General features: G+C 36.5%; 3 protein-coding genes and 1 long non-coding RNA gene across 15 annotated transcripts in view; 1 reads left to right on the top strand and 3 right to left on the bottom strand.

Moving 5' to 3' along the window:
* Positions 1–115: 115 nt before the first annotated feature.
* On the top strand, positions 116–18,834 carry LOC145960125 (uncharacterized). Of its 4 annotated transcripts, none has more exons than XM_083079399.1 (21): positions 116–717; positions 943–1,240; positions 1,356–1,519; positions 1,776–1,968; positions 2,083–2,249; positions 2,329–2,524; positions 2,616–2,675; positions 3,026–3,156; positions 3,236–3,337; positions 3,412–3,657; positions 3,730–3,825; positions 4,105–4,334; positions 4,396–4,606; positions 4,687–4,802; positions 14,746–15,025; positions 15,099–15,296; positions 15,483–15,659; positions 15,749–15,951; positions 16,024–16,155; positions 16,279–16,392; positions 16,463–16,989. In XM_083079399.1, the coding sequence occupies exons 1-21, from the start codon at positions 529–531 to the stop codon at positions 16,701–16,703; spliced, it is 3,744 nt and encodes a 1,247-aa protein (XP_082935525.1). In that variant the 5' UTR covers positions 116–528; the 3' UTR covers positions 16,704–16,989. The 4 variants fall into 4 exon arrangements, with proteins under 4 accessions (XP_082935525.1, XP_082935522.1, XP_082935520.1 ...); XM_083079396.1 differs by having other exon boundaries at positions 1,356–1,582; positions 16,471–16,989; XM_083079394.1 differs by having other exon boundaries at positions 1,356–1,582.
* LOC145960159 (uncharacterized) lies at positions 4,785–10,290 on the bottom strand. 2 transcript variants are annotated; one of them, XM_083079415.1, is made up of 5 exons: positions 10,013–10,290; positions 6,747–6,921; positions 6,450–6,643; positions 6,019–6,362; positions 4,785–5,872 (listed from the first exon to the last, which is right to left on the bottom strand). In XM_083079415.1, the coding sequence occupies exons 1-5, from the start codon at positions 10,024–10,026 to the stop codon at positions 5,148–5,150; spliced, it is 1,452 nt and encodes a 483-aa protein (XP_082935541.1). In that variant the 5' UTR covers positions 10,027–10,290; the 3' UTR covers positions 4,785–5,147. The 2 variants fall into 2 exon arrangements, with proteins under 2 accessions (XP_082935541.1, XP_082935545.1); XM_083079419.1 differs by lacking the exon at positions 10,013–10,290 and adding an exon at positions 7,124–9,988.
* Positions 12,964–15,234, bottom strand: LOC145960202 (uncharacterized). Its single transcript, XR_014435299.1, has 3 exons — positions 15,065–15,234; positions 13,248–13,472; positions 12,964–13,148 (listed from the first exon to the last, which is right to left on the bottom strand). It is a non-coding gene; the product is annotated as an uncharacterized LOC145960202 (long non-coding RNA).
* The window catches only part of Bap170 (Brahma associated protein 170kD), a 46,220-nt gene continuing 37,660 nt past the window's right edge, over positions 18,689–27,248 (bottom strand). For 3 of the 8 annotated variants that reach the window (XM_083079366.1, XM_083079386.1, XM_083079370.1), the window contains exons 10-17: positions 26,534–26,845; positions 25,489–25,695; positions 23,417–25,401; positions 23,129–23,288; positions 22,867–23,025; positions 22,212–22,295; positions 21,387–21,478; positions 18,689–21,299 (exon numbers count right to left, since the gene is read on the bottom strand). In XM_083079366.1, coding sequence (XP_082935492.1) covers positions 21,176–21,299; positions 21,387–21,478; positions 22,212–22,295; positions 22,867–23,025; positions 23,129–23,288; positions 23,417–25,401; positions 25,489–25,695; positions 26,534–26,845 — 3,123 coding nt within the window. In that variant the 3' untranslated portion in view covers positions 18,689–21,175. The remainder of the gene's footprint in view (positions 21,300–21,386; positions 21,479–22,211; positions 22,296–22,866; positions 23,026–23,128; positions 23,289–23,416; positions 25,402–25,488; positions 25,696–26,533; positions 26,846–27,248) is intronic. The other 5 variants (XM_083079381.1, XM_083079367.1, XM_083079376.1 and 2 more) reach the window with 5 other exon arrangements.

Genomic DNA, 27,248 nt, shown 5'->3' with positions numbered 1-27,248 from the left:
TTGGGTTCGAAAACTCATCGTTTGATTGACAAAAGAACCGCCATTGATGTGTCTCGGAACGCGGGATATAAAATGAAATTGGAGCCGCTGGATTGGCAACATTTTTGAAATGTTTCGAACAGTTCGTGTTGACTTGTTGACAATAATTAAAGCGCGTCATATATATTTTTTAAGATACTTCTTTGACAGATAATGCGTTTGTATTAAAATTTAACTTGAGTGAATTAATTATTTCGGTGTGAAAAAGATATTGTATGATCGAAATGAAACATTTGTTGAATGATTATTATTGATTTATGGAACCAACATGTTATTTATTACAACACACACGCATATTCTTATTTATAATATCAATTAACAATATGACCTGTATATCCATTCGGTGATAATTAATGATAAAATATATATACTATATTTCTGTAATTACAATGAAGCCATGAGGTTACGTTGAGCTTAATCTGGAGCTCTCTCGTAATAATTAATGTGTAATTTATGAGAATCATTTAGTCAATTGTATATTTTGCAAGAATGAGTGGGGAGGCAGAATATAATGTTACCACTAGATATCGAACAGTTAGAAAACATCTGGATAAGTTGGGGTACCAGCAAGCACTGTCATTAGATGCTTTACCTCTGATAGAAACGTTACTAGCTGATCTTGTACAAACTACAGACAATCTTAAACATTTTAAAGCCATTGCTGAGGAAAACATTAAGGTATGTTGAAACAAAATAGTATCACTCTAATGCAACTTTACAAGAATGCTCAAATTTTCTTCTGAATTTGTGAAAGAAGCAACAGTTGAATACACATATAGAATTTTATTGTCTAACTTCAAAGATTAATCTTTGAAGCAACTTCAAATAAAGAATCAGTTTTAGTGATAAAACCAACAAAATTTACATACAATCTAATGTAATGATATTGTGTGGTGTGTACAGGCATATAGTCAGTTGCAATTGACAGTTGATCCCTACAAATGTGATAATGCAAGATTAGTGCGAGAATGTAACCAGCTTCACTCGGACCTGATAGAGACTAAAGAAGCACATCAGAAACAGATCAAGGATCTTAAAAAGCAGATACATAAGTTAGAATGTGAGTGCAATGATTTACAATTGGCGTCCTCGCATAACATATATAAAATAAAGGAGTTGGAGACAGAATCGGCTGCTAAGTCTAAGAAGATATTAGAACTTCAAGGCAAATGTTTAAAGCCAACTATTATTAATGTGGTTTGTAAGTTTTTATTATTCTATTAATTTTTATTATTTTATTACAATAAATATCAGCAAAATATATGACACATTAATTAATATTTAAATGTTATATTTTTAATTTTTAATTTTTATAGCTAAGAAACGTCCCTGCTTTCCTCTTAGAAGATCTGTCTTAGAAGCCGAGCCAATGCCAAGAGCAAAGATTGGTGGCTCACTGCCGAAATTAAGCAGCATCGAGCCTAAAATAATAGATATAGTAAGCATGGCGGACCAAAAGATGAACTGTTTGAATCAGGAGGTAACAAAATTACGAGGGGAGCTTTTATTACAAACAGATACTATAGAGACCCTTGAAAAACAGGTACAGCTAAGCACCAGTATTTATGCATGCAATTCTTGAACATTTTTTCCAGGAAAAAAATGGAAATCTTGTGTATGCTAATAGTCATTTATATCCTGCATGCTAGGAATCATTGATGCATGGTGATAATATCTTCAATGATGCAAGTTTTGTTCATTAATACATTGTTGTAGAATAAAATATTATTTTATAGCTAGCTACGAAAGAAAAAGAAATAATTCGACTAAGAAAAATGTTGGAAGGAGGGCGTTCCTATGCCGCAGTTAGCAAAGATTGCACTTGCAAGAAGATGGAAAAGAAAACTTGTGCTGCTCATGATATTACAGAAATTAATGAAGTAAAGATCCTTCAACATGCCAAACTAGAGTTAGAACAACAGCTAAAAGGCAAGATACTTACTAAAGCAGATAAATTTTTACAATGCAGGTTTTTTTTAATTTGACTAATTATATGAAAAAAAAATCAATACTTATTTTGTACACTATTTTCTTTTGATGCAGGATCTCTAAATAAACAACATGATGCAATGTCTCAGGCAATGAAACTAGCAAAACGAAATGAGGAATTAGAAAAAGAATTAAGAGATATAGATCATGTTGCGTTAGCTGTAGAGGCTGATTGCAATTCTACAGTTAAAGAAAATAATAGGAGAGTTTGTAGACTTCAGGTAACTATCATAGATTGTACTTATATAGACTGTTTCCAAAATCATCCTTTTTTGTTTACACATTTATATATTTGTTTAGGAGAAGTTGGAAGATGTCATGACACAGCTGCATGTCTTAGAACGCGAATTATTTGTAGAACGTAGAGAGGTTCAAGAGTTGAGAGCAGATCTAGAATCTTGTAAGCTTGAGAAACGTAACGTTCAACGTACTCTCGAATCTACATTAGATGAAAAGAAACAAATGTCTGATAGGATTAATCAATTAACAATCATTGGTATGACATTGTAAAACTGTTTAACTTTGATATTTCTTCTTTTTAACAATCTTATTGTTGGCAACTGTGAAAATTTAAAATATTATTGTAGAAAAAAATTTAAAGGATGAGATGGAAAGACTGAGTAAAGAAAACGAATACCAAAGACAAGGTAATCAATTGCAATATACTAATAAAATATTAGTAGAATATATATATATATATATATATATATATATATATATATATATATACATATACATGTATCGAGAATATTGTGTAAAGTAATGAAGGGAATGATTAAAAAACGTAAAAAAACTGCAAAACGAATAATCAGAATAAAGGCATGAAATAAATCGAAGAAAAAAATTTGTACTGATAATAAGTTCATTTTTAATTGTATACATAGCTTAATAATATTAAATATATTTTATAAAAGAACTACTTTTAAAAAATTCAGTCATGTAAAAATTTTGTCAGAAAAGTAATATATTAAAAAATTTGTTTTATCTTTTGTTTTAGTGTGCAAGAATCATAAAGATGAAAGATATGTAGATCATCAGGCAATAGTTAAAAATGGAGAAATTATAAAAAATACAGATAATTTTGACATACAAAAATTGATTGAGCAAAAGAACTTAAACATTGCGTCTGTAAGTTAAAATAGTTTACATAAATACCAATCTTATTGAGAATATAATATAAAAAAAGAGAATTTTCTTTTTTCCATAGTTGCAACAATCAATCCAGCGATTGGAAACAGAACGAGATCATTACAGGAAAGAATACATTAATTGTCGAGATGAGCAACACAGAGCATCTGATAAAGATAACGTAATTGAATCTGAAAGAATCACATGAATATGTCTATGAAGGATTGTAATTTTATTATTTTATAAATTATGTAGGCTGATTTATGGACACGAATATATGAATTAAAACGCGAATTAAGCGATGTGGAGCAAGCTTTAAGCAAAGCCCAACGGGAGAAAGAAGAGCTGCGTTATCAAAAGGAAGATCTAGAAGCACGATTGAAAACTTACAAGGATCAGCAGAGACAAGTATGTGTTCCTTGCAGATCGTGCAAACCTGTCCGTACTTGTACCTGTACGTCTGATTCGCCGATATCCGCCGGAAGCATCAGCGCGACAAAGGTACATTATAGTTTGTAAGTAAACTATAAATATTGGTTTCAATTTTAATATTTTAATTCGAATGTTATGCAGACAATGCTCGAACGTTTGGAACGAGAGCGAGATACAGCCAGAGCAGATTTCGAACGACTCATAGACGAACGTGATGCATTGCGGGAGAGACTTAAGGTATAGCGTAGAGATAATGCATTTAAATTAAATTGTTTAAATATTATCCTAGTCCTTGTTGGTTTCCTTAAAATTTTAATTTTAATATTAATAATTAAGTTAATAACAATCTTAACATTCTCTATTTCATTTCATATATATATATATATATATATATATATATATATATATATATATATAATATAATTAATAATGATTTATTTTACTAATTTTTTATTAATACTTTCCATTGTGATTGCGGTAATACATGTGTTGTGGATGTACGACTGGATAATGTAGATGATGTCAGAAGCGCACTCGTGTGAACAGCTTCGTCTCAAAGAGAGTTTAGTCGAAGCAGAGACGCGGTTGAAACATGTAGAGAAAGAACGACAAGATCTGTTGGTCACTCAGGGATCGAAAAGGGCGACGATAAGCGATCTTAAGGATCAGTTGAGCAATATGCAAGAGGAACTGCATCGTACAAAGCAAGAATTAATGGCACAACGGACGCAATATCTTCGACTACGGTATATCCAAATCTTATTTAAAAAAAAAATAGAATATAATTTTTTAAATTTTCCATTGCAGAACGCTTCAAGATCAAACGGAGCAGTCATTTGGAAACATACAGAGTCAATGGTCGCAGACAGAATCGGAATTGAACAAGGCTTTGGACCGCAATAAAAGTATGGAGCAGCAACAGACGCAATTGAATGATCAAATCAAGGAGCTGAAACAAGAAATTAATAATTTGCGCGCAAACATGACAGTTTTGGATCAAGAGAAGGATCAATTATTGGTAAATGAGATAGTGCAATAAATTACATTGCTATTTTATAAACGACGATTTATAAAATCGATTATTTCTTTTTTTTCCAGATGGCATTGGACGAGAAAACGGAGAAGATTGCTGCATTGGAACGAGAATTGATGTATAAGGATCAAGAAACAGAGGGGATACAACAACAAATCCGCGATTTACAGCATAAAAACGAGTAAGTACATCTGCATTTATTTACAACGTTTAGTAATTCCTAGAAAAAAAAGTGGCACATCTCTTATGAAACTCTAAATTTTATAAATCATGAAACCATAGATGGTATTTACAATGCCCAAGGTATAGAATATAATAAATAAAGCTTCGTTCGACAACGTAAAACGAAATGAAACTAAAAAAATAATTAATCGCATAACATTATATACAAAATTAAATCCATCTTGTCGGCTGAAATGTTTAAACGCATCGCGCGCGTCCTTCGCTAGGTAAAAAAAATAAATTTATCTCGTGAAATCTGTAATAAATTATAAATGTTCCACACGGTGCAGATTCACTGCGCCATTCAGATCACTATCGATTTGACGTTATCGTTGAGAAATTTTGCCAGGCTCACCGCGGGTGGCTGGCAGCCATTCAGCAAGATCAGACTGTTGCTTTCCAGTTCCTCCAGAGCCTCTCCCGAGCTCTCGATGATCCTTTTATAACCGGGTCGACATTCGCATCTGGCTTTGGGTCGCGACTTCCCTTCTCGCCACAATCGAGCGTTCCTCGGCATTCTTTGCGCGACCAACCACTCGCCTGCGGTGCACGGGCCCTGCGTATACAGTTTGTAACAGGTTTTATTGATCATCACCATACCTGGTGTGCTCTCGCAGTCGTTGTCATTGTCGACTCCCACGCATTTGCCAGCGTCCCTCATGACACTGGTACACCCGCACACGCCGTTATATCCGATCCCGTCGAGGGACGGCCTTACATTGTAGTCGTATAACACTACCTGCCCGTTTGGACATGGTCCCCGTGTGCCAATCTTGTAGCAGGTCTTCTCTTGAGGAAAGTATAATCTGCCGCGTTTACACGGCACGGGAACGCAGGTCGACGAGTTGATCAGCATGTAACCGCTCTCGCAAGGTCCTCTCGTGTGCAACCGATAGCACTGTCCGTTCTTATACAACACATGACCCGATTTACACACACAACTGGCTCGCACAACATCCTCCTGCGTCGATGCTCGGACGTCCATAGTTACCACAAAATGATGTCCTTGCGAACATGGACCGACGCCTCCTGACACACAATTGTCAAAATTAGGAATTTAGAGAAATGTTATTGAAAAACTGGATTAAAAATCGAATTCAATGAAAAAAGAAACAGGTTTATAATTCGATTATACAATTTATTATTCGATTAAAAATTCAATACGAATATCTCACCCAATTGATAGCACATTTCGCTCGGTTCGTGGTAGTGAGGTAACTGAGAATGGCAGCCGCATGTGCCGCCCGGTAGGAACAGTTCTCCCGATTCCGAGCACGGACCCTTGGTGTAGTGCTCGTAGCAACCGCCGCCATTCCCCAGCCAATGGTACCTGCTCAGTTCGCCAGTCGTCGAACACGAGCAAGTCGCTAAACCGTTCTCGCCCACGACCAGGAGCTCGCCACGCGGACAAGGACCTCTGCTAAGCCGCGGATAGCATTTACCGTCTCTGGGCCAGTAGATCTCGCCTCGCTCGTCACAGGGTTCGGGATCGCGACAGACTCCCCATCGTCGCTTCGACCTGAGGGGAAGATTCATCATTTGTATGCGAGCGTACGATCATCTCCGAATGAAGAACTTAAGAAGAGGCTTTCTATTTTTTTTATACCCCAATTTATTGGACGTCTCGGGCACTGGTGCGAAGAATTGACCCTCCGAGCAGGACGCTCTCGTGAATATCGGATGGCACAGGGCGTCCCTGGGCGATTGCGCGGTTCCCGGGGGACATCGGCATTCCGCGATCGTTCCGCCGCCGTCGGCCGTGGGGCCCAGTTCCATGGTTTCCGGACACGGAGCGCCAATCTATCGCGATATGTCATAATCATCAGAAATTTCTTGCGAAATGATTATTCAAATTCAAGATGCAATCTTTTTTTATAGATAACGGAGATTATAGCACCCCTGCCTGGAATATTTTGTAGCATTTCCCATCGGCCGGCCAGTATAGCAACTGCCAACCGCGCGGTTGCGCGGCGCATGGATTGCTCGAGGGATCGGCCCACGGCGGCGGCATTATCGCGGTCCTCGCGTTCACTGCTGATAGAAGGCAGATGATGCATCCTAGGAGGATCCGCATCGCGCTGAAAATTATCGCGATGAGATTATTTCGAGTTCAGCAAGTTCGGCAAACAGAAATTGTTCCGTTGCGACGATCGTCAGTCACGTGGGGACACGTGAGGAAGTCACAAATGTCAAAAATGTAATACGCTCAATCACAACTGCAATGTAATGTAAAATCGGCAAGACATGACAATCGCGTGAAGCGAAAGATACCGATTTTACCTCTCATCTTTAACGCGCGCACACGAGTAATTTCACGCGTTTTATATCGCGTTGCTGAAGAGCGTTTTGTCGAGAGATGCGACGTTCAAAATGAGACTATCGTGAAACGTCGATGCGTGTGCGGTGCGTGCGTGCGTGCGTGTTTGCATGCGAATACGAGTGGGAAGAGCAGAGGCGCGAGGGCAAAATGACCATACTTTCACTGTTTCACTATGGCAATGGCATTGTCCCTGGCGGCAGGGCTTAGGATGACGACATGTGCTCGGAATAAGAATAATGTCGTCTATATAAATGCTCCCCGCGTCGCGAAACGGCCTTTTCTCTTTTTTTTCTTTCTTTCGCCCGTCTCGCGAAATCTTACCGATACGAGGACGTTTGAAGATTCGAGTCTCAAGACCACAAAAGCAACAATAATTTACGCAAATTTATTTTGAACTTAAATGATCTATTCTCGCGATATTTTTTATATCGAATATAAATTACATATGTTTACAATGTATAACTTTTGTAACATATTTTGCATACGCTGTTCAGTCAGAATGCGATAGCATTAGTGTCTTTTCCTTTTTTTTAAAAAAACAAGGAAGTAAGAAAGAGCAAAGAAGTAATTAAACAGCGAGGTCCAAATGCTAGTTGAGTTTCTTCTCTAACTTTCCACCGTCGAAAGTTTTATCTCTCGTCGTGACGTTTCGTTAATTACCAGCGCCGCGAGATTAATCTAGCGGTTGTCGTTCAACGATGATTCATCCGGTGTGCAAATAATATAATTAATGCACTTCGTTAATTGAAACAAGATAATTACAATCTGATGTAATGTAGTTTAATCTTCTCGATAAACTTTTCACATTTTATAGACATATAACTTGCCGTTTGTACGGAAGACTCGCATCCTGGAAGTGATCGCACATTACCGCATTCCGTCTCTCGTAAACACACGCGTGAGTACTTTACGCGCGGAAAGAGTTATTTTCTTTCCCTATTAACGCCGCGCGTCGTTGAATCGGTTTAACAGTCGAGCGTGAACAAAGGAGCAAGATCGTTATCCGTGACGTTACACTCCCTCATAAGACTGATGCTCGCAAGTGTAAACGCGACGTGTTCATTACACAATCGTCTAATTAATGATCATCCGGCAGGGGCGAGTTACATCAGAACTTTCTCGCTCGTAGAATTTCCATCTGCACAAGGAGATAAACAGTAAAATTTTATCGCGATAATAACATCGATATTTTCCTCAAGAATGTAGAAAACGACTTTCGTTAATGAGCAGTAGATAAAACGCACATTCCTGAACTTTGATGCTCTTTGAAATTAAAAAATTAAAAAATATTAAATAATATAAATTAAAAAATAAATAATAAATAATGCAAATTAAAAAATATCCAAGTTAAAATTAAATATATAAATTCTTATTTTCGCAACAATTTTTATAATTAATTAATTAAATTCAACGAAAGGCGAAATCGATCCTGGCCGATTTTAATCGCAACTTACGAGTCGAGTCTCGTTTAGCACAGAATGCCAATTCGATATAGTGTACATTGACATCAAGTTTTGATGTAAGATTCTTAATATACGTCTGATATATTGCCCGATACAATCTTTCTCTAAGATAAATTTCATCGAGAAGGCGCGGATTCTGGAAAGGCACGTGCCACAAATTCTCGATCGAAAGCCATCAATTGCCATCATGAATTCCTGTTCGTGTCCTTATTGCCGCTTACCTGGCGGCGATGACATTCGGTATAGGTATGCTAATAACTTATGCAACATGGGGTGTATTGCATAATTTATATTTCCTTTTTTAATACGCCATTATCGAAATTGATCAAGATTGTATATCCGCGATATATTATCGTAAAGAGAAAATTCGCAAGAACCTAATGAGGCATTTTTATCTCGAATGATAGATGTATATGTATATAACAGATTCCGTAAAATCTAATTGAAATTTATTTCCATTTATTATAATGCCATTAAGATTAAATGGCGCATACCGATGCAAGGAGATATGCATAAAAATTATACTTTATTTATTTCACATCTAAAACTTTCCATATATAATTTTACTCTTTTATGGAACAGATTAGAATATCTTTCCAGGCCCACGACATTTGTACGACGCGTTATTGCAATTATTTATCTGCCGTGATTTTATACTTTCTTTGCCGGAGATGCACTTTCTCCGTCTTCCGTGTTGTTAAAATTGTAATAACCAGTTATTACCGGAGTCACTCGTCTTACACGCATGTCGTACACGCGTGCTACTCGGAATCTATGTTACGGTATCTACGGGGAATTTTCTACGATATTTCTAATCGCGCTATCATTGAGATCGCGTTTATATAATCAAGCGTGGCAACGGGGTGGACTTACATTCCCGTAAAAAAGAAAGTGCCTGTTAATACATCATAATCGATCTACGCCGCGAAATCACGCAATATAAACAACGCGAAATCACGTAACGTCGATCGTTTGCGCGATTTTTTTTCTTTTTTTTCTTTTTTTGGTCAATGGAGCTTGGCGAACACGATATTCGATTAATTTCTCTTTAACACATTCTATATTAACTTTGAAGTGATAACAAAGTATCGTGAACACGCTTTCTATTTAATTCTATAATTTTCTCAAGTTTTCTCATTATATAAAAATAAAATTCCAGTGATTAAAAAATGTCACATTGCAAACGTGTCCTTTCGCATCTGATGAGCGCAGCTTCCGAGATAGTGAAAGGAAGATGTCAAATGCCACTTTGTGTAACCTTTCGAAGAATATTTATGCAATCATCGCTCACTAATCAATCCCAGATCAATGTGTATTATATTATATATAATTATGATACATATCTATATTTTTTCATCGAAGAATCTAGTTCCGCCAAAAACGTACCTCGTCATCGTCATGATGATATATTCGACGATGTGCTTGTTGTGTGTCTACTGTACGTCACTACTTCACAAATTATTTTTTCTCTTAATTCATCACTCGATTCTCCACATCTCATATCAGAGGCTCGAGATGAGTCGCGTCATCGTCGTCCTTATCGTCATCGTCGTTCTCATCATCGTCGTTGGTCTTATCGCCGCGGAAACCTCAGCGAGACTGACTCGCGCTCGTCCCGGCTTCGAGGTTCTATGCTGTTACCTAACTCGACCAAAGTCGGAGACCGCCAGTGAATTGGACACTATTCGTCCAGCCCTCCTGGAATGACTAATACCGAGTGCAATCCGTGCCCGGGAAAAACCGTCTTGCAACCCATGTCTCCTTCTTTTTTACCCCATATATTTTTCATATGCGTAATATCAGAGCCGGGCGCAAATTATAATTGAATATCCGGATCTTCAAGTAGATATATCCGGATCCTCTTTCAGAAAACCTATAAATTTGTCATCGGGCAATTTTTCTTATGAAATGTAGAGATACTTTAAACGTTTATTTTACGGGTATTTTTATTCATACCTTCGTTATTAGGTCAGTGGTTCAACATCAGGTCTACTTGGAGGAATATTACAAGACTCGATGCGTTATATTTATGAGGATTGTCCGATAATTTTTGCTGTAGATTTAATCTACAGCAAAGATACAGGCACGAAAATATGCATTCATTTTTCTTGCAATACGACGGTCACATTTAAGGATTGCACATCGCATCTTGTATCCGGTTCGGCACAAACGGAGTATGTGCATATTTTACTTCTTTATGCGTGTAATTGCGGAGGAGGAAAAAAAATCGATATCTTGTGCGTAGGATTTTGAAATCTCTAACGCGTAGATCCAATGAGATCATCTACTGTTCGATCTTCTGTTTGTGTCGAATTCGATTTAATCAACGAGATACGATTGCACGATGTGTATTTTAATAGATTACATCATTCGAATTAACTAATAATCTTATTTGATGAAAAATCCGGAAAACATCGTTGAAAAAATTCCGAGATGAAAAAAAACTAATTTTGACATATATCTTTTTACGTAATATTACGATTGTCTTCTCGCTTGTCTCCTTAAAAAATACCGTTGCGACACTTTCACGCAATATCTTTATTACACGAGGAGGACGACTTTCATCGTCGTTCGACCTCCCGAAACGCCGTCGTCCATCAGCGACGATAGTTAAGGTTCTCATGGGCCAGCAGGTTTCTTCACGAATTGTTGCATAATTCGGCACCGGACTCGGGTAAATCCGGTAACGAGAAACGCATAATCGTCCGACAATCATCCAATCTGACGTAAAGAGGTCAAAAGCGAAGCACATTTGTCACATTTTTATTATCATATTGTCACTGCTCGCGTCATTGCTTCTTTAGTCTTCCTGGCATTTTAAATTGCTGTAACCTTGAAAAATTACGTGATCATCAAATTAAGTTTGATTGCATTTGATAAAGATATTCAAAACTTTTTTTTATATATGCTTTTATATATATAAAATAGTATTTTTAAAATAGGATTAAAAAAATAGAGAATATGTTAAATAATTATGAATGATAGAATATATTTTTAATTATAATTATTTTATATATTAAAAAAACTTTTGATATATAAATACATATATATAAAAAATATAAATACTTGAATTTTTTATTTCAACAAATTGATTGTTAAAAAAAATTATAACATTCATTTTTTTGATGAAATATTCTATTTTTCTTTGATTCTATTTTTATTTTTTTCATATATTTATTTATATATTATATTTTTTTATTCAATTTTTCTTTGATTTAATTTAATTTTTTTTTATTGTATACAATGCCTTTTATTTAGAAAGGAGCAAATTTATTAAAACTTACATCGAATGATGTATTTCATCTGTTTGGATAATTTTATATATGTTGGGATTACAACGGTTCTTTTTCTTCTTTCTTATCATCTCTTCGCTTCTTCTTATTACGTAAGTTTAGTTTCGAGGAATGCGTGCAATGCCCTTTACCTATAACGGTAACGCTAAACCAAAGAGTGTCTCGTCGAAAGGGCACGCCCAAGCCTTTTCACATAATTTCTCGAGTAAACTATAAATAATAAAGATGACTCACGCATACATATATCCCTGAGTTTTCATCGAGTATTGAAACTTTGTGTCATAAAAAATAATTTGAATAAAAAAAAAAACATTCTGCATCAATAAATAGAGTATGTTCGAAATTTAAAAATTTTCATAATTAATTCACTTGTTTTTAGATCATAAAAAATGTATATATCATATTAAAGAATAATGTAAAGTTAAAAAGACTAAAAATTCCAGAAGTCGATATATCCCTGTAACAGTTATAACATATGCCTTCAGATTTTTTTAGGTTTCTTTAGATTGCCTCTATAAACAGGCAACTAATACCGTTTGCTATCAATTTCGATATTTAAAACGGTACATCTTTTGATGAGGGGCAATCGAGGAAGGGAATAGGGACCTAACGGACCCTTCTTAGGGCGATGCACTCTCTGACTCACACGTTTCCACAAAGATTTCGTCACTTTTGATAAAAGCATACGAATATAGATTATCTCAAGCTAAACGGTCTCGCGAAATGCAACTTATATCGTACGAATTATAAGAGGATAAAAGATGCGAATCATCAAATTATGTATCATGCATATCTTGTAGCTTTTACACGTGAAATATATCGCGGCAAAAAGTACACATTTACTCTCAATATCTGTCAGAAGCAAATTTCGATAATAAATTATACACTATAAAAATCGCGATAAATAGGTCTCGCTTTCGATTTCATATTATACTAAAATAAATTTGCTATATGGGTCTTTATAATTAGACGAACAAGTATAAAGCTACGAAGAACATTTTCTCTGTCGCGAAGACCATCTTTGCATACATTAAAAGAACGTGAAACACTTACGATGCTTTCTATGGTACTTTTCCTTTTACGTTGTATCGTCTGTGAACTTTCTTCCTAAATGATGATGCTGAAGAAAGAGAGAGTGAGATGCGAACTTGAACACTCAAGAGGGAGCCGGATAGACAATTAGGCGGTGAACAATATCCGAGTTCAATTGAATCACGTAGACTTGTCATCTGGAAAATTTACATTGATGAACATGTGTCTGTTTACAGGTTCAGAGTACCGGAAATCTTCCGTATCACGAGATACGCGAAAAAAAACTGGAAACTCACTACCGGTATCCGCCTTTATGGCGCGATAAATTTCATCGTTGACTCCATGGAAGAGAAATTTCTATCTTGCCGTAAACCCGTGGAAATGAAAATAATTTCTTCCAGTATCACGAGTGCATTCTTCTGTAACATCCGTGACATAATTTCCATCGTCATTATCGCGAGGTGATAATCCGCCTCGAGGCATGACGAGGACGAATCGTCGAGCGTGCACACACGATCAAGCTGATGAAACAAATGAGAGAATTAATTATACGAATTCAAAATATCTTCAGGATAGGTTCGAAAAATGATGGGATAAATTTTCCAATAGAAAATCGTGTTCTCTCTCGCTTTTCATATGCAAGTTTAAAAAAGTATCATTCCATATATATGTGATCAATTTTAAATTAAAAAATTGTTATTAATTTTTAAAAAATATTCTTCGTCTTTTCTAATGTGAAATATATATCTTTCGAGGCTCATTAATTTTACAGCGAATTAATTAATTAAATTCTTTGAATTCTTAATTCTTCAGCTGAAAACAATTTTTCTTTCTACTAGAATCGTAGATTGATAATACATCACGGAAAATCCGCGCGAAAAATGCTTTTCTCGATCGGCGGAATTTGTTTTCACTTTCATAGTCCGGATCAGATCCGTCGCGGCTGCTGCTATTGCTACTGTTGCTGAGAAGGACAGCAAGAAAGGCGAGAGAAAGTCCTCCGGCGTTCGGATCTTTTTCGCGCGCGTCTCGATCATTGAAGTCCCACGATTACGCAAGTCGTGCGTAATCGGCATGGGTGATCGATGGTCCACGCGACTGTCCGGGACGCTTTGAGAATCTAGGATTCCAACGAGCGATTTATTGGCTTATCGAAAGTTGGAAATGATTGGCTTTCAATAGCACGCATCAACGTTTTCCGCGATGAAAGCTGCGATGATGTTTGCCTCCAGTTCTTCCGCGAAGATTTCATCTAGGGTGTTCAATTTTATGTCATTTGTATCCACGTATGCATATATGTGGCATAATATAAGTTAAATAAATAAATATTAATATTAAATAAATTAATATTAGTTTAGCTTTTGATAAATTATTAAGAAAATTGCACGTACAACCCGAGATCTCTATATAAATGATAATATAAAAATCTCATCACGTACAAGTACTTCATTTCGAGAAAGAGTTGGGAAACGATAGACGTCTAATTCGTTCGTGCTGCCCTTGTCCCCTTTCGCGAATGTATCTTGCGCCACGAGGAACAAGCGCGTGATCCGCATAAGCAATCGTAGATCGATTAAATATCTGCGTATACTGATAGGCGACTCCCTAATAGTGGAAGTCGATACTTATAAGAACGAAGATAATGTAAAATAAAAATTGTATTTATTATATTTATACATCAGCGTTCGAATAATCTGAAATTTATTAATTTGCGGAATAATTTAATTATTTGCTTCGCGAATAAGTCTGTATCATATATTTTTTCGTGTTCTGCAACGACGGAATTAATTGTAGAATATGCATCGATCAGAGCGCGGAGCGGGAACGTCAGCTGAAGGCGTTACAACTAGAGATGGAGACGACACAGAGACAGTTCAAGGCCGCGTCGATCGATCGCGAGAACGCGATCCAGGAGAACCGAAAGCTGCAGGATGATCTGGCTGCGATGACCTGCGAGGTGCAGAATCTACAACGCGAGCTGGAGACCTCGCGGGCGGAATGCTACGATCTCAAGAGACAGTTGCAGACCTATATCAGCGAAGTACGTCGCGCCGAAGAACTCCTAAATCGAAAGGTAAGATTTTAGATATTTTCATGGATAATAAATACTCACTTCGAATGTTGATTATTTTCTCCAATCCTTTTAGGAGAATGAGAGAACGGAGATGCTGAACCATTTCCGCAGTCTCAGTTTAGAAGCGACGGTCTTGGAGAACAGCAATCATAGCTTGGAGTCCGAGGCGGCGGAGGCTAAAGCTGCCCTTCAAACCGCGAGACATCAAATAGCCGATCTAGAGCGTCAATTGACTGACGCGGAATGTTTGATAAAAGGCTACGAGACTCAGGTACTTTTGTCACAGTATGCAAGAAATCATTGATATTTTTCGTTTATCATACTAATAATGATGCACAACTGAAATAAACTCAAGTCAAGACTAATGAAAAAAAGGAATATAACTAATTTTTAAGTTGTGAATATATCAAATCTTTTCTTTTCCCTCCCATATTTGACGATTTAACGATTTTTTCAGATAAGCAATCTAACACAAAACGTGGCTAGTATGGAGACACAGCTGCGACAGCAGATCGAACAGAGACACCGAGCTGAGGCCGATCTACTGGCGGTCAGAGATCTATGCGTAAAGTTAGATCAACAGAAAGACACGCTTGTGGAGCAACTCGGCGACAAAAATACCATAAAGGAACATGTAAATACTTACGTTTGATTTCTAATTTTTTATGCACACCAGTTGTTTGATTTCTCTTTGACGGGGCACTTTTTGAAACTTTCACGTAGTACGAAGCGCAAGTGTCGAGGCTGAAAGCTGAGCAGAGTATCGTACAAGAACAAATGACCAGAGATCGCGTGACTGTGGAACGATTGGAGACCCTTTTGGATCAAGCGAGACAAGAATCCATGAACGCGCAGGCCACTAATCAGGAACTGCAAAACGAAATCTCCAGATTAAAACAGAAAGTTTCCGAACTTCAAAATAAACTGTACGCATCTCATTATATTACGTTATTTTATTATCTTTATATTACGCTCAGGTCTCTACGTTTCTTTTACAGATCCTCAGAATCCGCAGAGCTTAGACAATATCAGAATCAAGCGGCGGAATATAGTAAACAGATCAGTGAACTCCGTAGACAGGTCACCAATGAGAGGTTTGATCGTGCGAGAAAAGAAGAACAGAGTCGCAGGTATTTTATTGCGATCGCTAAAAATGCTCATGTTTATCTTTTTTCCTCATCCGTGCATCTTATTAGTAGAGTATTGTCTATCTTTATTAGAATATTGTCTATCGTAATCGTTTCTAAATTTAGAGATTTTAAAGAGTCTACGATTCTCTGTCGACAAAAACCGTTCCACGATCGCGCTATCCTTCCTCAATCGAATGTTAGACCCTCCAGTGGCGAGAGTGCCGCCGCTACTTTCAGGTAGAGTCAGCGTAATGATCGCGTTCGAAAGTAGACCAAGATTAATCAGTGCCAATTACAAATCTGCCAGGCAAACAGACTGGTTAAGGAAACCGTATACTGCGATTCCCAAACACACCTGTGTACGCGATCCCGGTCAAGAGGTCGAATCGACAAGTCGCGACGATCGATCGATGTCGTTCTCACTCGATTGTCAATGCTCCTCTCTCAGGAAACGCATTCCCTCCGTCGACTTCGTCCCATGTCCCGGCAGATCTCCCTCACGGCGCAAGTTTGCCGACGACACGAATAAAAATTCGAATCTTTCTTAGCGGGAAAGTATCGCTTATAGTTGATAACGCGATTTTAATGTCGAATCTTTTATAAGGATTATTAATTTTTTCGAATTAACTTTGTGCGATATTATATTTATACATTTGTAAGAAAAATATATATATGAATTTTATCACAAAGATTGCCTTTTTGTTGCAAGGAATTTTATCACAAAGATTGCCTTTTTCGCTCAATCAAAAGTGCTATAAAGACGAATTTTTCAACGCAATAAGATAATTATGAAATTGTATACGCATCTCATTGATATCTGTGTTCTCTGCTTATTTTTACAGGTCGCTAAATTCGAGCCCAGACAGTTTCAATGTAGATTTAAATGTAGTTATATAGAGAGTACCACTACATACGATGCCTCTTGATACAGATACTTGCAAAAGAAATAAGGATAACATCGATCGAAACAAATGAAAATATTGCAAAATACATGAATTGATTGAACGTGTCGAGCACTGACAATGTGAATGTAATTTGCAAGTGTACAAAAAAAAATGCGTCATGACAATCATTTAAATATTGAATGACTGCGATATGTATCATATTAATATAATTCTTCATTCAACATGGATAAAATATCCGCCGATAAATCGCACAGCTGAGAAAATGAAACACTTTCGAGCAATGGAAAACGGAATACTATGTGACAATAGCAAAAACTTTAGAGTACCTAGAACATGGATCAAATTAAGATTATGTAACAAGCCCCTATACAAAAAAGGCATATTTTTCTATTTTTATTCTTTTACGAGCTAAGAAAATCTTTCTAAAGAGATGATTCAAGTAATTAAGCATATTAATTCATGACAAAAGTATTAAAACTAAATTTTTCGAATACTTTCGAGCAAAAGTATTTAATGTCAATCTTATTTTAAAATATTACTAAATTTAACAAAAAATAATAATATACAACCTTAACGTTGTCCAAGTTGCAAAGAGTTCATTATGCAACTAAATGATATTACAAAGGATCAAACTTGTATGTGAAAGACAAAACAATGTATGTACATATATAATTAAGAAAATAATGTACGATATCAATAATTTTGATGATATAAGCAAGAGAAAATAAAAGTATTGTTATTCTTATATAATAAAAAATATCCGATTGTGAAATATCGCGAATATTAAAAATACATGGATTGTATATGAATTCGTATTAAAAATTAAACTTTCACAAAGATTGCATCCGATTGCAAAAGATTTAATCAATAATAAACTTAAGCACTCTCTAAACTTACAAAAGGATTGTATTTATGTAGAATATATAATATACATTGAAATGTTACGTTGAGACATATAAAATGCATAATATTGAAAGAAGAATGACTAAGAGAAAAAGAAAAAAGGAAAAAATAGAAAAGACTATCATATACGATTTTAATAGAAAATTTTACGAAATCTGAATGTTTAAAAATTTTGTCCGAGATTAGAGACTACAAAAGATTTGGAGCAACAATTAACGGTATTAAATAAATCTCAGTAAAAGATATAAATGATAATAACTAAAATAAATAAGAAGTATTATAAACACATATTCGACATACGTCTTGCAAAGAATAAATAATTTCCACAAAAAGTAACTAAATACCTCTATAGCGTCTCTTCAAGAGTACAAATTTGTATATTCTCAAGTTTTATATTTTTAAGTTATTTTGTACACTCAATTCATATATCGTAATAAACTTTATATTTTACACAATTTTTTCCAACTGAAGCATTATATATATCGTAATTAGATATTAAAAATAAATAGCATAAGTAAAAAGTAGACGACACACATATAATTAATGTTATATATTTAAATTATTTTGTATAATATACGTACGTGTTGAAGATGTATGACTGTCGACTGTGATAAACCTTGCATTGTCCAGTTCTTCTGCATTTTTCTTCGATAATATTTTTTGGCCACTTACACATTCATTCGCAATACGATGGAGAGAAGGGAAACAACACACAATATTCTATATATATCTTTCCCATATTCTCCTTCGTATTTAGTAATTTATTATATTGTTTTTTTATTCCTTTACACAGATGTTTATTTATGATCTCAATGATCGTACGAAACGGTGAACATGTAAACTAGGTAATTACAAATAATAAAAATAAAAAGCCTCTCACAAGATTTTCGTCCTCCTAAAAATGTTCAGCTATTAAACTTGTTTTTATATATTTATATATAAAATACATAATAGAGGCTCGCACAGGGTCCATTATCATATTTTTATGTTTATTCATAAACGGCCATTTTGTAATATAAGACAAAGCCGTTTCTCAACACATTCTCTTTCTTTCTTCGCGCCGAACGAGTTAAATTAATTACAAAAATCTGTTCCTTGCAACTTCTACGTCTTGTCACAAACTATTATAATACAAGAATCTTTTCCTTTGTTTTTCTCTTATATAGACGCGTTAAACTTACAATCTTAAGAAATTTACACAGAGGTTTTAACATCGTGAATGAAATACAGGTATTATGTACAAGTATGTATATTGTATATATGTGTGAATATATATTATATATATATAATATATTTCGTAAAATATTATATATATATTTATATATTTGAATATGATTATAGAGCTTACTTTTATTTATCTGTTTCAAAAAACTCAATAAACAATAAATGCAATCTATGCCGTTCACAGAGTAGTGACGTCCAAGAACATAAAATACTTCTCTAATGCCTCAAACCGTTTAAAATAAAATAAAGATTCATTGTATTCTTAAATTACATATCGAGTTTTCCGATGAATGAAATAGTAGATTGATTTTTCGATCATACTTGGTTTATAAGATTCGGAGAAAATCACCATTTCTAATTATATCTTCTTTTTTTATACACTGTATAATACAAAAGGAAATCTACGAACTTCCATAGCAATTTTTGTGAAAGCAAATAATGTTGAAGTATTGCGCCAAAAGACAACTTTGTCATTACGCGCCGCAACGATTATATTGCATTTCACGCGATATCACAATAAATTTCGTCTACTGTCCATAAACTTGTGTTAAATGTTATATTTAATCGAGACTCGAAGCGATATATTTATATGTAGTTTGCAAGTACAACTAAGCTGCCACGAGAGAATTAGACAGAAAAATATTTTCAATGTGCGGATATCAGTCATGAAAACTGAGTTAACTGAGTATCAAAGAGAGAAGGAACAAAGAGTTCGATATTACAATCGATTTGTCGTTTAAAATATAAAGTACACAAATCGATTTCGTCATTTAAAGTATAATTTTAGGCCTTTTAAATCTGGATGTAAAACTTTGTTTGAAAATTGTTTGATATTTGTAATTTGTTTAATTTGCGAATATTTTTATTGGTCTTGAAAAATTTGCGAAGTGCTCTCTTTGATTGGAAGTTTCGCTAAATGACAAAGTCATTTTGTAAACGAAAATTTAACGATATGCCGCGTATTATATTATAGGCGAGCATGAAAAATTTTTTTTCTAGGTATCTTGACACATTGTAGAAGTCGAATCGGCTAGGAAAACTGCGTCGAGCTAAAACTGATCTAAACTAGACATCGTTTACGCAGTGATATGAATGTTCTGCTGTAATGACGAACTCACTAGCATGCCAATGCATGTTACTGTTATATCTTACTAATTTTTTTGACGATAATTAGATTAGTTAATAATAAAACAAAGAGAGACGATAATATAGCCATGTATAATTGCAATATGCAATTATATAAGCAAATAATAAATTCCTAACAAATACATTTCATAAAAAGATTTCGTTTTTCTTCTTTACAGCTAAGTTCTTGGTGATTTACGAAAAAAAAAACATACAATATAATAATTAATAATAGAATAATAATATAATATTAATTATAATATATTGATTATATAATTAACTATAACGTTCATAAAGTATTTTCTTCGTTATTTTTTGTACATGTTCACTAAAAACACTTTTTCCATATTTCTTGTTGAGAAAATAAATATTAATATTAAATCTGTGAAATATATCATCTCTTTCACACACAACATGCGCGCGCACACACAATACATACACATACATGCTATCTCTTTACTTCTTTGCTCGCTTTTTTCGTATTTTCTTTCTCTCCCTCTCTCGCAAACACATATCACTTTTCCGCATTGATTTTAACTAAATGTCTTTGTTTTGTGTTTCACTAGTACAGTTCATGTTATAATCTAAAATTGGCAAAGTATTTTGCCTAGTAAGTTTATAGGCCTCTTTTTTCTATATATGGAACATTTATCCTCGATACCATCTCCTCTAGTCCCAATTTTTCAAATCTTATGGGCACGTACTACACACGCACGTACGTACACATTCATGTGCACGTGTCAGCACAGCAAACACGATTATAAACTTATACGTTCGTTTCCTCGTACCGCATAATTCGAAATAATGTAAGTTGATCGCTGCTCATGAGATTAAAAGAGCTCTTAGAGGCCTGATTCAAGAGGTCACCTATTATGGCTACTGCTACTCTGGTCATTCATGTCATATAGGACTTGTGCGATCGTTCTCGATGATTCGACGTTGCTCAATGCCACGCCTGCCAAATGGGGCTCGTACGCTCTAAGGTGCCTGCAAATAATTCGTGAAAAAATTCTAGATCGTTCCCGAGTTACAGTAATCGTAATAACACAATAACAAAGTAAAATCAAAATTTACCTTCTACCATGTGTTGAGTATATGACTAGGTTCCTAAGAATGAGAGCTGCCGTTAGGCGAATACTTTTGGTCACTGGACCTTCGTTGTCATCCTGTAAAATAAAAAGATAACAGTTGACGATCATGTGCGCTTGTTTTCTTTTCACACACAGGTAGCAACTGATACGAATGAAGACACTGATATTTAATTGCTAAAAAAAATCTTATATGAAAAATGCATGGATATGGTATACGGCAATTCCAAATTGCATGATTTGGTTCTACGAATGCATCATGAGAATCGTGTTAATATCGTGTAAGAAGCTGCGATCTCTCGGCGAAGCTGGTTCGTTTGTCCTGAATGCTACGCAAATTCGTATTAAATACGTAAAATTAATTACGTATATAATATGTAACGACGAGCGAATCATATCCTTGCACCTTAACCATATTACAACAATAAAACAAATACACGTACATACAAACATGTTCAGACCTACGTCTAGCGCATCTACTTTTTAAGTACGATCTGCTTTCTGCTGCTGTTCTATTGAAATGAACATTGTGCCAACACCTTCCTAATATGAGTATTGCGAGTCGGACACATGTAAAAAAGACAAATGCTACGAAATGTAATGTTGAAATAAAAATGAAAAAAAAAAGACATGCTACAACAAACGGAAGGGTAAAACAAACGAGGAGTTTGAGGGATGATATGGTGTGCGAAAGAAGATAAAGAATAAAAAAAGCACAAAGAGGCGACAAAAGGGACAGCAACAACAGCAGCGCACAGGAGCTGTGGCTGTATCGTGGTGGTTTTTTTCCAACTCTGAACACATTTTTTACCTGTTCCGGTGGAGAATTTTGCCCAGGTCTGGGGGAAGAAGAGCTTGATGAGGTGGCTGCAGCGGGCTTGGTCGGCCTCTGCTGCTTTGCCAGGGAAGAGAAAGCACAAGAAATTTCGTTAAATTAATCGTTCAAAGATTATCAAAGGGACAAGATCGAAGACTTGAGAGATTTCACAGAATCGACTTGATAGAATATAAATATATGATAGGGATACAGATTATAAGAGAGAAGTCTATTACGAGATATGTAGAATTATAAATCTGTGTAGCAGTGTAATTTGTATATTGATTTATACTATCGCAGAGAGAAAGTTTACCTCAGAGATTATTCTTGTGTAGTATACAAAATACATTTTTCTTAACCCCGTTCTTCCGTTCGTGTCTATTTTTCACCCAATTTTTATTTCCAAAATGCATTCTATAAATATTATTTCAAATAATATTTTTCAATTTTACAACTTTGTCAATCTTCCATTTTTAATCAAGTACAATACACACGCACGCACACAGAAAAAACATTTTATTAAAATCATGTTAAGCATTCATTTAAATTTGTTTTCAATATATACAGAGAGAACACGAATAGAGAACGGTAAACTCCATGTCTTCGAGCACCGAAAATTTTGAAGTTATGAAACATTTTTAAAACTTACCATTAGCTCCTTAGGATTAACGAATTCCAGAGCGTGCCGTTTAATAGCGTGGAATGCGGCATTGGGTGCATATCCGGGATGATGCGGAGTCGAAGGTAAGGACGTGGAGACTTCGGTTTTACCCGTCACCGTCAACTGTTTTCTCCTTATCGACATTGTCTAAGAAAAAATTATCGCGAATGTAAAACTCGCCGCGGATATCACCGATTATTAATTTCCTCGAGATTAATAAAAAAAAATAAATTGCAAAATTTTTACTTACATCCGCGTTACAGTGCCTATCGTAAAGATGCGTCATTAACGAGAATCTGCGTCTCTTGAGAGCGTCGCAACTCGCCCATAGACACAATATCTCCTCGCCACCGGTCGGACAGTGAGCCTCACAAACATGAAGATAGACTTCGTGCGGTGTTTTAAATTGTCTGAAATCGAGAGATATTTTTCATATAAAACTATCACGCCATAAATGGATAATTATATTTCACTCGATAGTTTCAGGGACTGAAATGGATTAAGAGTTCTCAATTTCAAAAGTTATTTTTGAACTTACCTAAGACAGCCTCGCCATTCGCACAGATAAGCGTTGGGGTCGATTTTGATCGTGATAGTTTTATTCTCCTGTGGTGACGATTGCGGCGTCGGTTGTTGTTGCTGCTGCTGTTGACTCGTAGAAGGTTTTGACTCTGGCTCGGTAGAGGTCGACGAACTCACTGTCTTCACGACTTTCGTGGTGGATGGTGGTTTAACAGCGGACACGCCGTGCGTGGCAGCCGCCTGGTGCGGTGTCGTAGGTCTCGTGGGCGGCGGCGTGGACGCCGGAGTGGGAGTCACCACCCTGGACGGCACGCTGGTAGAGACCGGAGTTTGTTGGGCCATCGCCGGGATTGTAACAGTCACCGTATTCGGATTGGCCTGCGCCATCGAACTGTTGACTATAATGGAGGCTTGCGGGATAGTAGCGGACGTCGGTACAAGAGGCGGTGGAATGTTGCCGAGCGCCGGGCTCTGTAAAATTGGCCGTGGCACTTGCGTCACAACCACTTGCTGCCCTTGCGGCGTTACCGCTACCATCTTCTGTGGGGTCGGCTGCGCGGCGGCTTGTGGTTGCAATATGATGATCGTCTTGGTACCAGTTCCCTGTTGCTGCGTTGTCTGCGCTACGAGAACGGTTTGAGCCTGTCCCTGCACCAGAGCTGTTTGCGGCTGCGCCAATACGTAGTTTTGACCAGGTACACCACCGGACACTACGTATTGCAGCTGCCCACCTGCGCTCTGTTGTAGTAACACTTGAGGTTGAGTCGGGGGCGGTCTTCCCTTCATCGATGCGGTGGGAATGATAACTTGATTATTTGTTGGAATCGTTTGTTGTACGACTATCTGCCTGGGCGTCGCCACTATGAGTTGTTGCTGCTGTTGATGTGGCAGCGGTGGTTGTGGCTGCGGCGCCTGAGTGATTTGATTGATGAATATGTGAGGCTCTTCCTTGATGTGTAGAGTCGGTGGATCTTCCTTAACAAGAATAGTCGGCGTCGTATCTGTCTTGACATGAAGAGGAGGAGGTGGAAGAGGAGCTGCTATCGTCGATGCCGTCGCTTCCTTTATCGTGTCCTTGTTAACATTTACTTGTTCCTCTAGATCTGTCTCATCTTCTATGCAATCCGCGGCCAAGGCTGCATAGAGATTTGCTGCAGTGGAGGAAACTGTTGCTTTTTCACTGTCTTTATCGTCGTCCTGCTCCTCCGATTTTATACTCGATACTGTGGATTCCGCTGTAGTCGAATCGACTGCTGGATCGGGCGACATCGTGCCATTGGAATATTTCGGCTTCTTAATATCTAATTCATCCGATTCACTGGCTGATCGTTTGATTCCTCGCGGCGCCTCGATCAGAGTATCCTCGGATGCCTCATTCTGTATAACGTTTTGTATGACGTTGCCGCCTTCCATCTCGGCCTTGAGTTTCAGCTCGGTAGGAGATTCCTTTAATACTTTCTTAATGTGATTTTCCACTAGATCCATTTCCTTCTCGTTAATGGAATTCTTGCCGAGGACACCATTTAATATCGGCTCCTTATCGACTTTTCTTTCTAGCAGATCAACTAGCATCATACTCTGTAACGGTTTATCTTTCGAACTCACACTCGACGAGTCCTTGGACGAGCCGTCCTCCTGCGCGTCGATATCCATATTATTGTTACTCGCCGGCGCACCGTTAAGTAGGATACCTTCGAAACTCGTCAACATGTTCTCCTCCTCGACGCCGACGCCGGAACAATCCCTGCTGCCGCCGATGCCGCTACTCGACGCCAGCGAGTTGTTGGTAGAATCCGAATCCTCAGCAATGGAAGTATATGTCGTGCGTTGACTAATCTTGTTTGGCGTAACGGTGGCGACGGTGACGACGGTTGTTGTCAAGGGCGGCCGACAGACCTTCGCCGGTGAAGAGGATATGTGATTTTCAGTCGAGTTTACCATCACTGTGGTGGTGGTAGATGTAACGATTTGATTGGCGTTGTCGTTATCATTTACTTCAGTCTGGAATATACGAGATGCTCGATGCAGTCGAGACAATGTATGTCATACAAAATTTCGCCAAGTTTAGCTCGTAGAAGCAATACATACCTTCTCGCAGTTGTTAGTCACAATAAACTTGGCCCCGTTGAGCCTTTGTATCTTTTTGGCAGGAATGGGTGCGAGTGCCGATTTCTGCTTAGCGTTCACAGGAGTCTTTGGGAGTATCGTGGCTGGAGTGGCTGTGGGTGCGGCGGGTTGCATTACGCCCGTCATCTGTTGTTGCAGTAACCTCTGTTGTTGCTGACGTTGGGCAACCTAAGAAAAAGTTTGTGATGATGTTAATTGGGAAAAAAACGTAAATAATATTTCGAATTTTTTTCCTATATTATATCATTTTTCGACGTCATCGATCTCACTATCGGAAAAAAATATATCTTAAAGAACAATCGAATTCATCAAAAACCATGCTGTTGTTAGTGTTTAATATTATTCTCATCTATATTTCAAAATCACTCTGTTAAATATTGCTAATAACTCTCTTATCATAATATATTTGTCAAGAAGGAGAGGAAAGGATACGACATTCTGGTCTGAGTTTATATCTCTCAAAAAAAGAAGAAATAACAAAATACGAAACAAAAATTTGAATACAACCAACACTACATTATAAGCGCAGACATTTTGACAAATAGTACTATAAAGAAGAATGCATATAAAACGTAATGCATATACTCATTGTATAATATAGATATTCCTGCAACATAATTAATATACATTGGAAATTAAAAATACTTTAGATAGATATCTTATATATAACAGACTTGTTAAAAGATTATTTACCTCGTACGAAATAGAAAAATTACAGTTTTTAAATGAAAAAATTGCTCAATTCAACTTAAGAAAAGAACCTATTAATTTATATGCCGATTTCTTTTTAAATTGTATGTTATATATATAACATATAATATTTAATTCAAAATGCACTTGAAATATTTTCTCGTTATTATTTGTATATTATCATCAACATACAATCATCATTAAAACATTAGAAAAACAAATGAAGATCCAAAGATTTCAATCTGGTACGTTTTAGAAAAAAATAGAAAACCAAAAAAAAACTACTTATTCTCTTGTTAATGTACAACAATGATACCTGGTTGCTGGTTATTAGCTGGTTGGCACTGATGCTGGATGCGATGCTAGCGGTAGTATTTGTTACGCAGGCAGTAGGGGTAGACACACAAGTCGCAACAGCACTGGGCATGCAGTCGCTGCTGACTGTTACCTTAGTAGCCAATAGGCTCTTTATTATGGAACTCGACGTAGTGCCACTTCGATTATCTTCCTTAACAACTACCTGGACACTTTGTGACTGTTGCTGTGGTTGCGGCTGTTGCTGCTGTTGCGGCGTTTGGGAACCGCTTGCTAGCAACGCTTGGCTCAGATGCGGATGCGATACTGATACCTAATCGACAAGGAGGCAACATACAAATTTCGACCACCATAGCGGAGAAAAGTATAGTAGCATTTACGTGAGCACACAATCTGCGGTATATCTCATACATTATAGCGTGGCTATAATTTTGCGTAGTTGGAAGAAGCGTTTGCAAGCATAAATCACAAATGATTACGATGATTGTATTGATTTTCTCAGGAAGAATTCTGATATTTTTTCTATGACTGCGATGATTGCAAATAAGAAATACAAAATATCGTCCTACATGTAGCAAAGAAAGTTTCATACACCTTATAAAATAATAAATGTAAAAGTGTAGATAATTTCTAAGAGATCTTGTGCAAAAATGAGATAAATGAATATTGCGTTTACGTTCTACTTTATCTACATCAATGATCATAGAGCTAAGTTG

The sequence above is a fragment of the Camponotus vicinus genome, unplaced genomic scaffold (genome assembly GCF_025532165.1).
Source record: "Camponotus vicinus isolate PSW18456_S1 unplaced genomic scaffold, iyCamVici1.0 SCAF_1, whole genome shotgun sequence".
In the NCBI taxonomy this organism is placed as follows: domain Eukaryota; kingdom Metazoa; phylum Arthropoda; class Insecta; order Hymenoptera; family Formicidae; genus Camponotus; species Camponotus vicinus.
The sequence above is the reverse complement of the archived record's forward strand: the minus strand, read 5'-3'. Positions and strand labels throughout refer to the sequence as shown.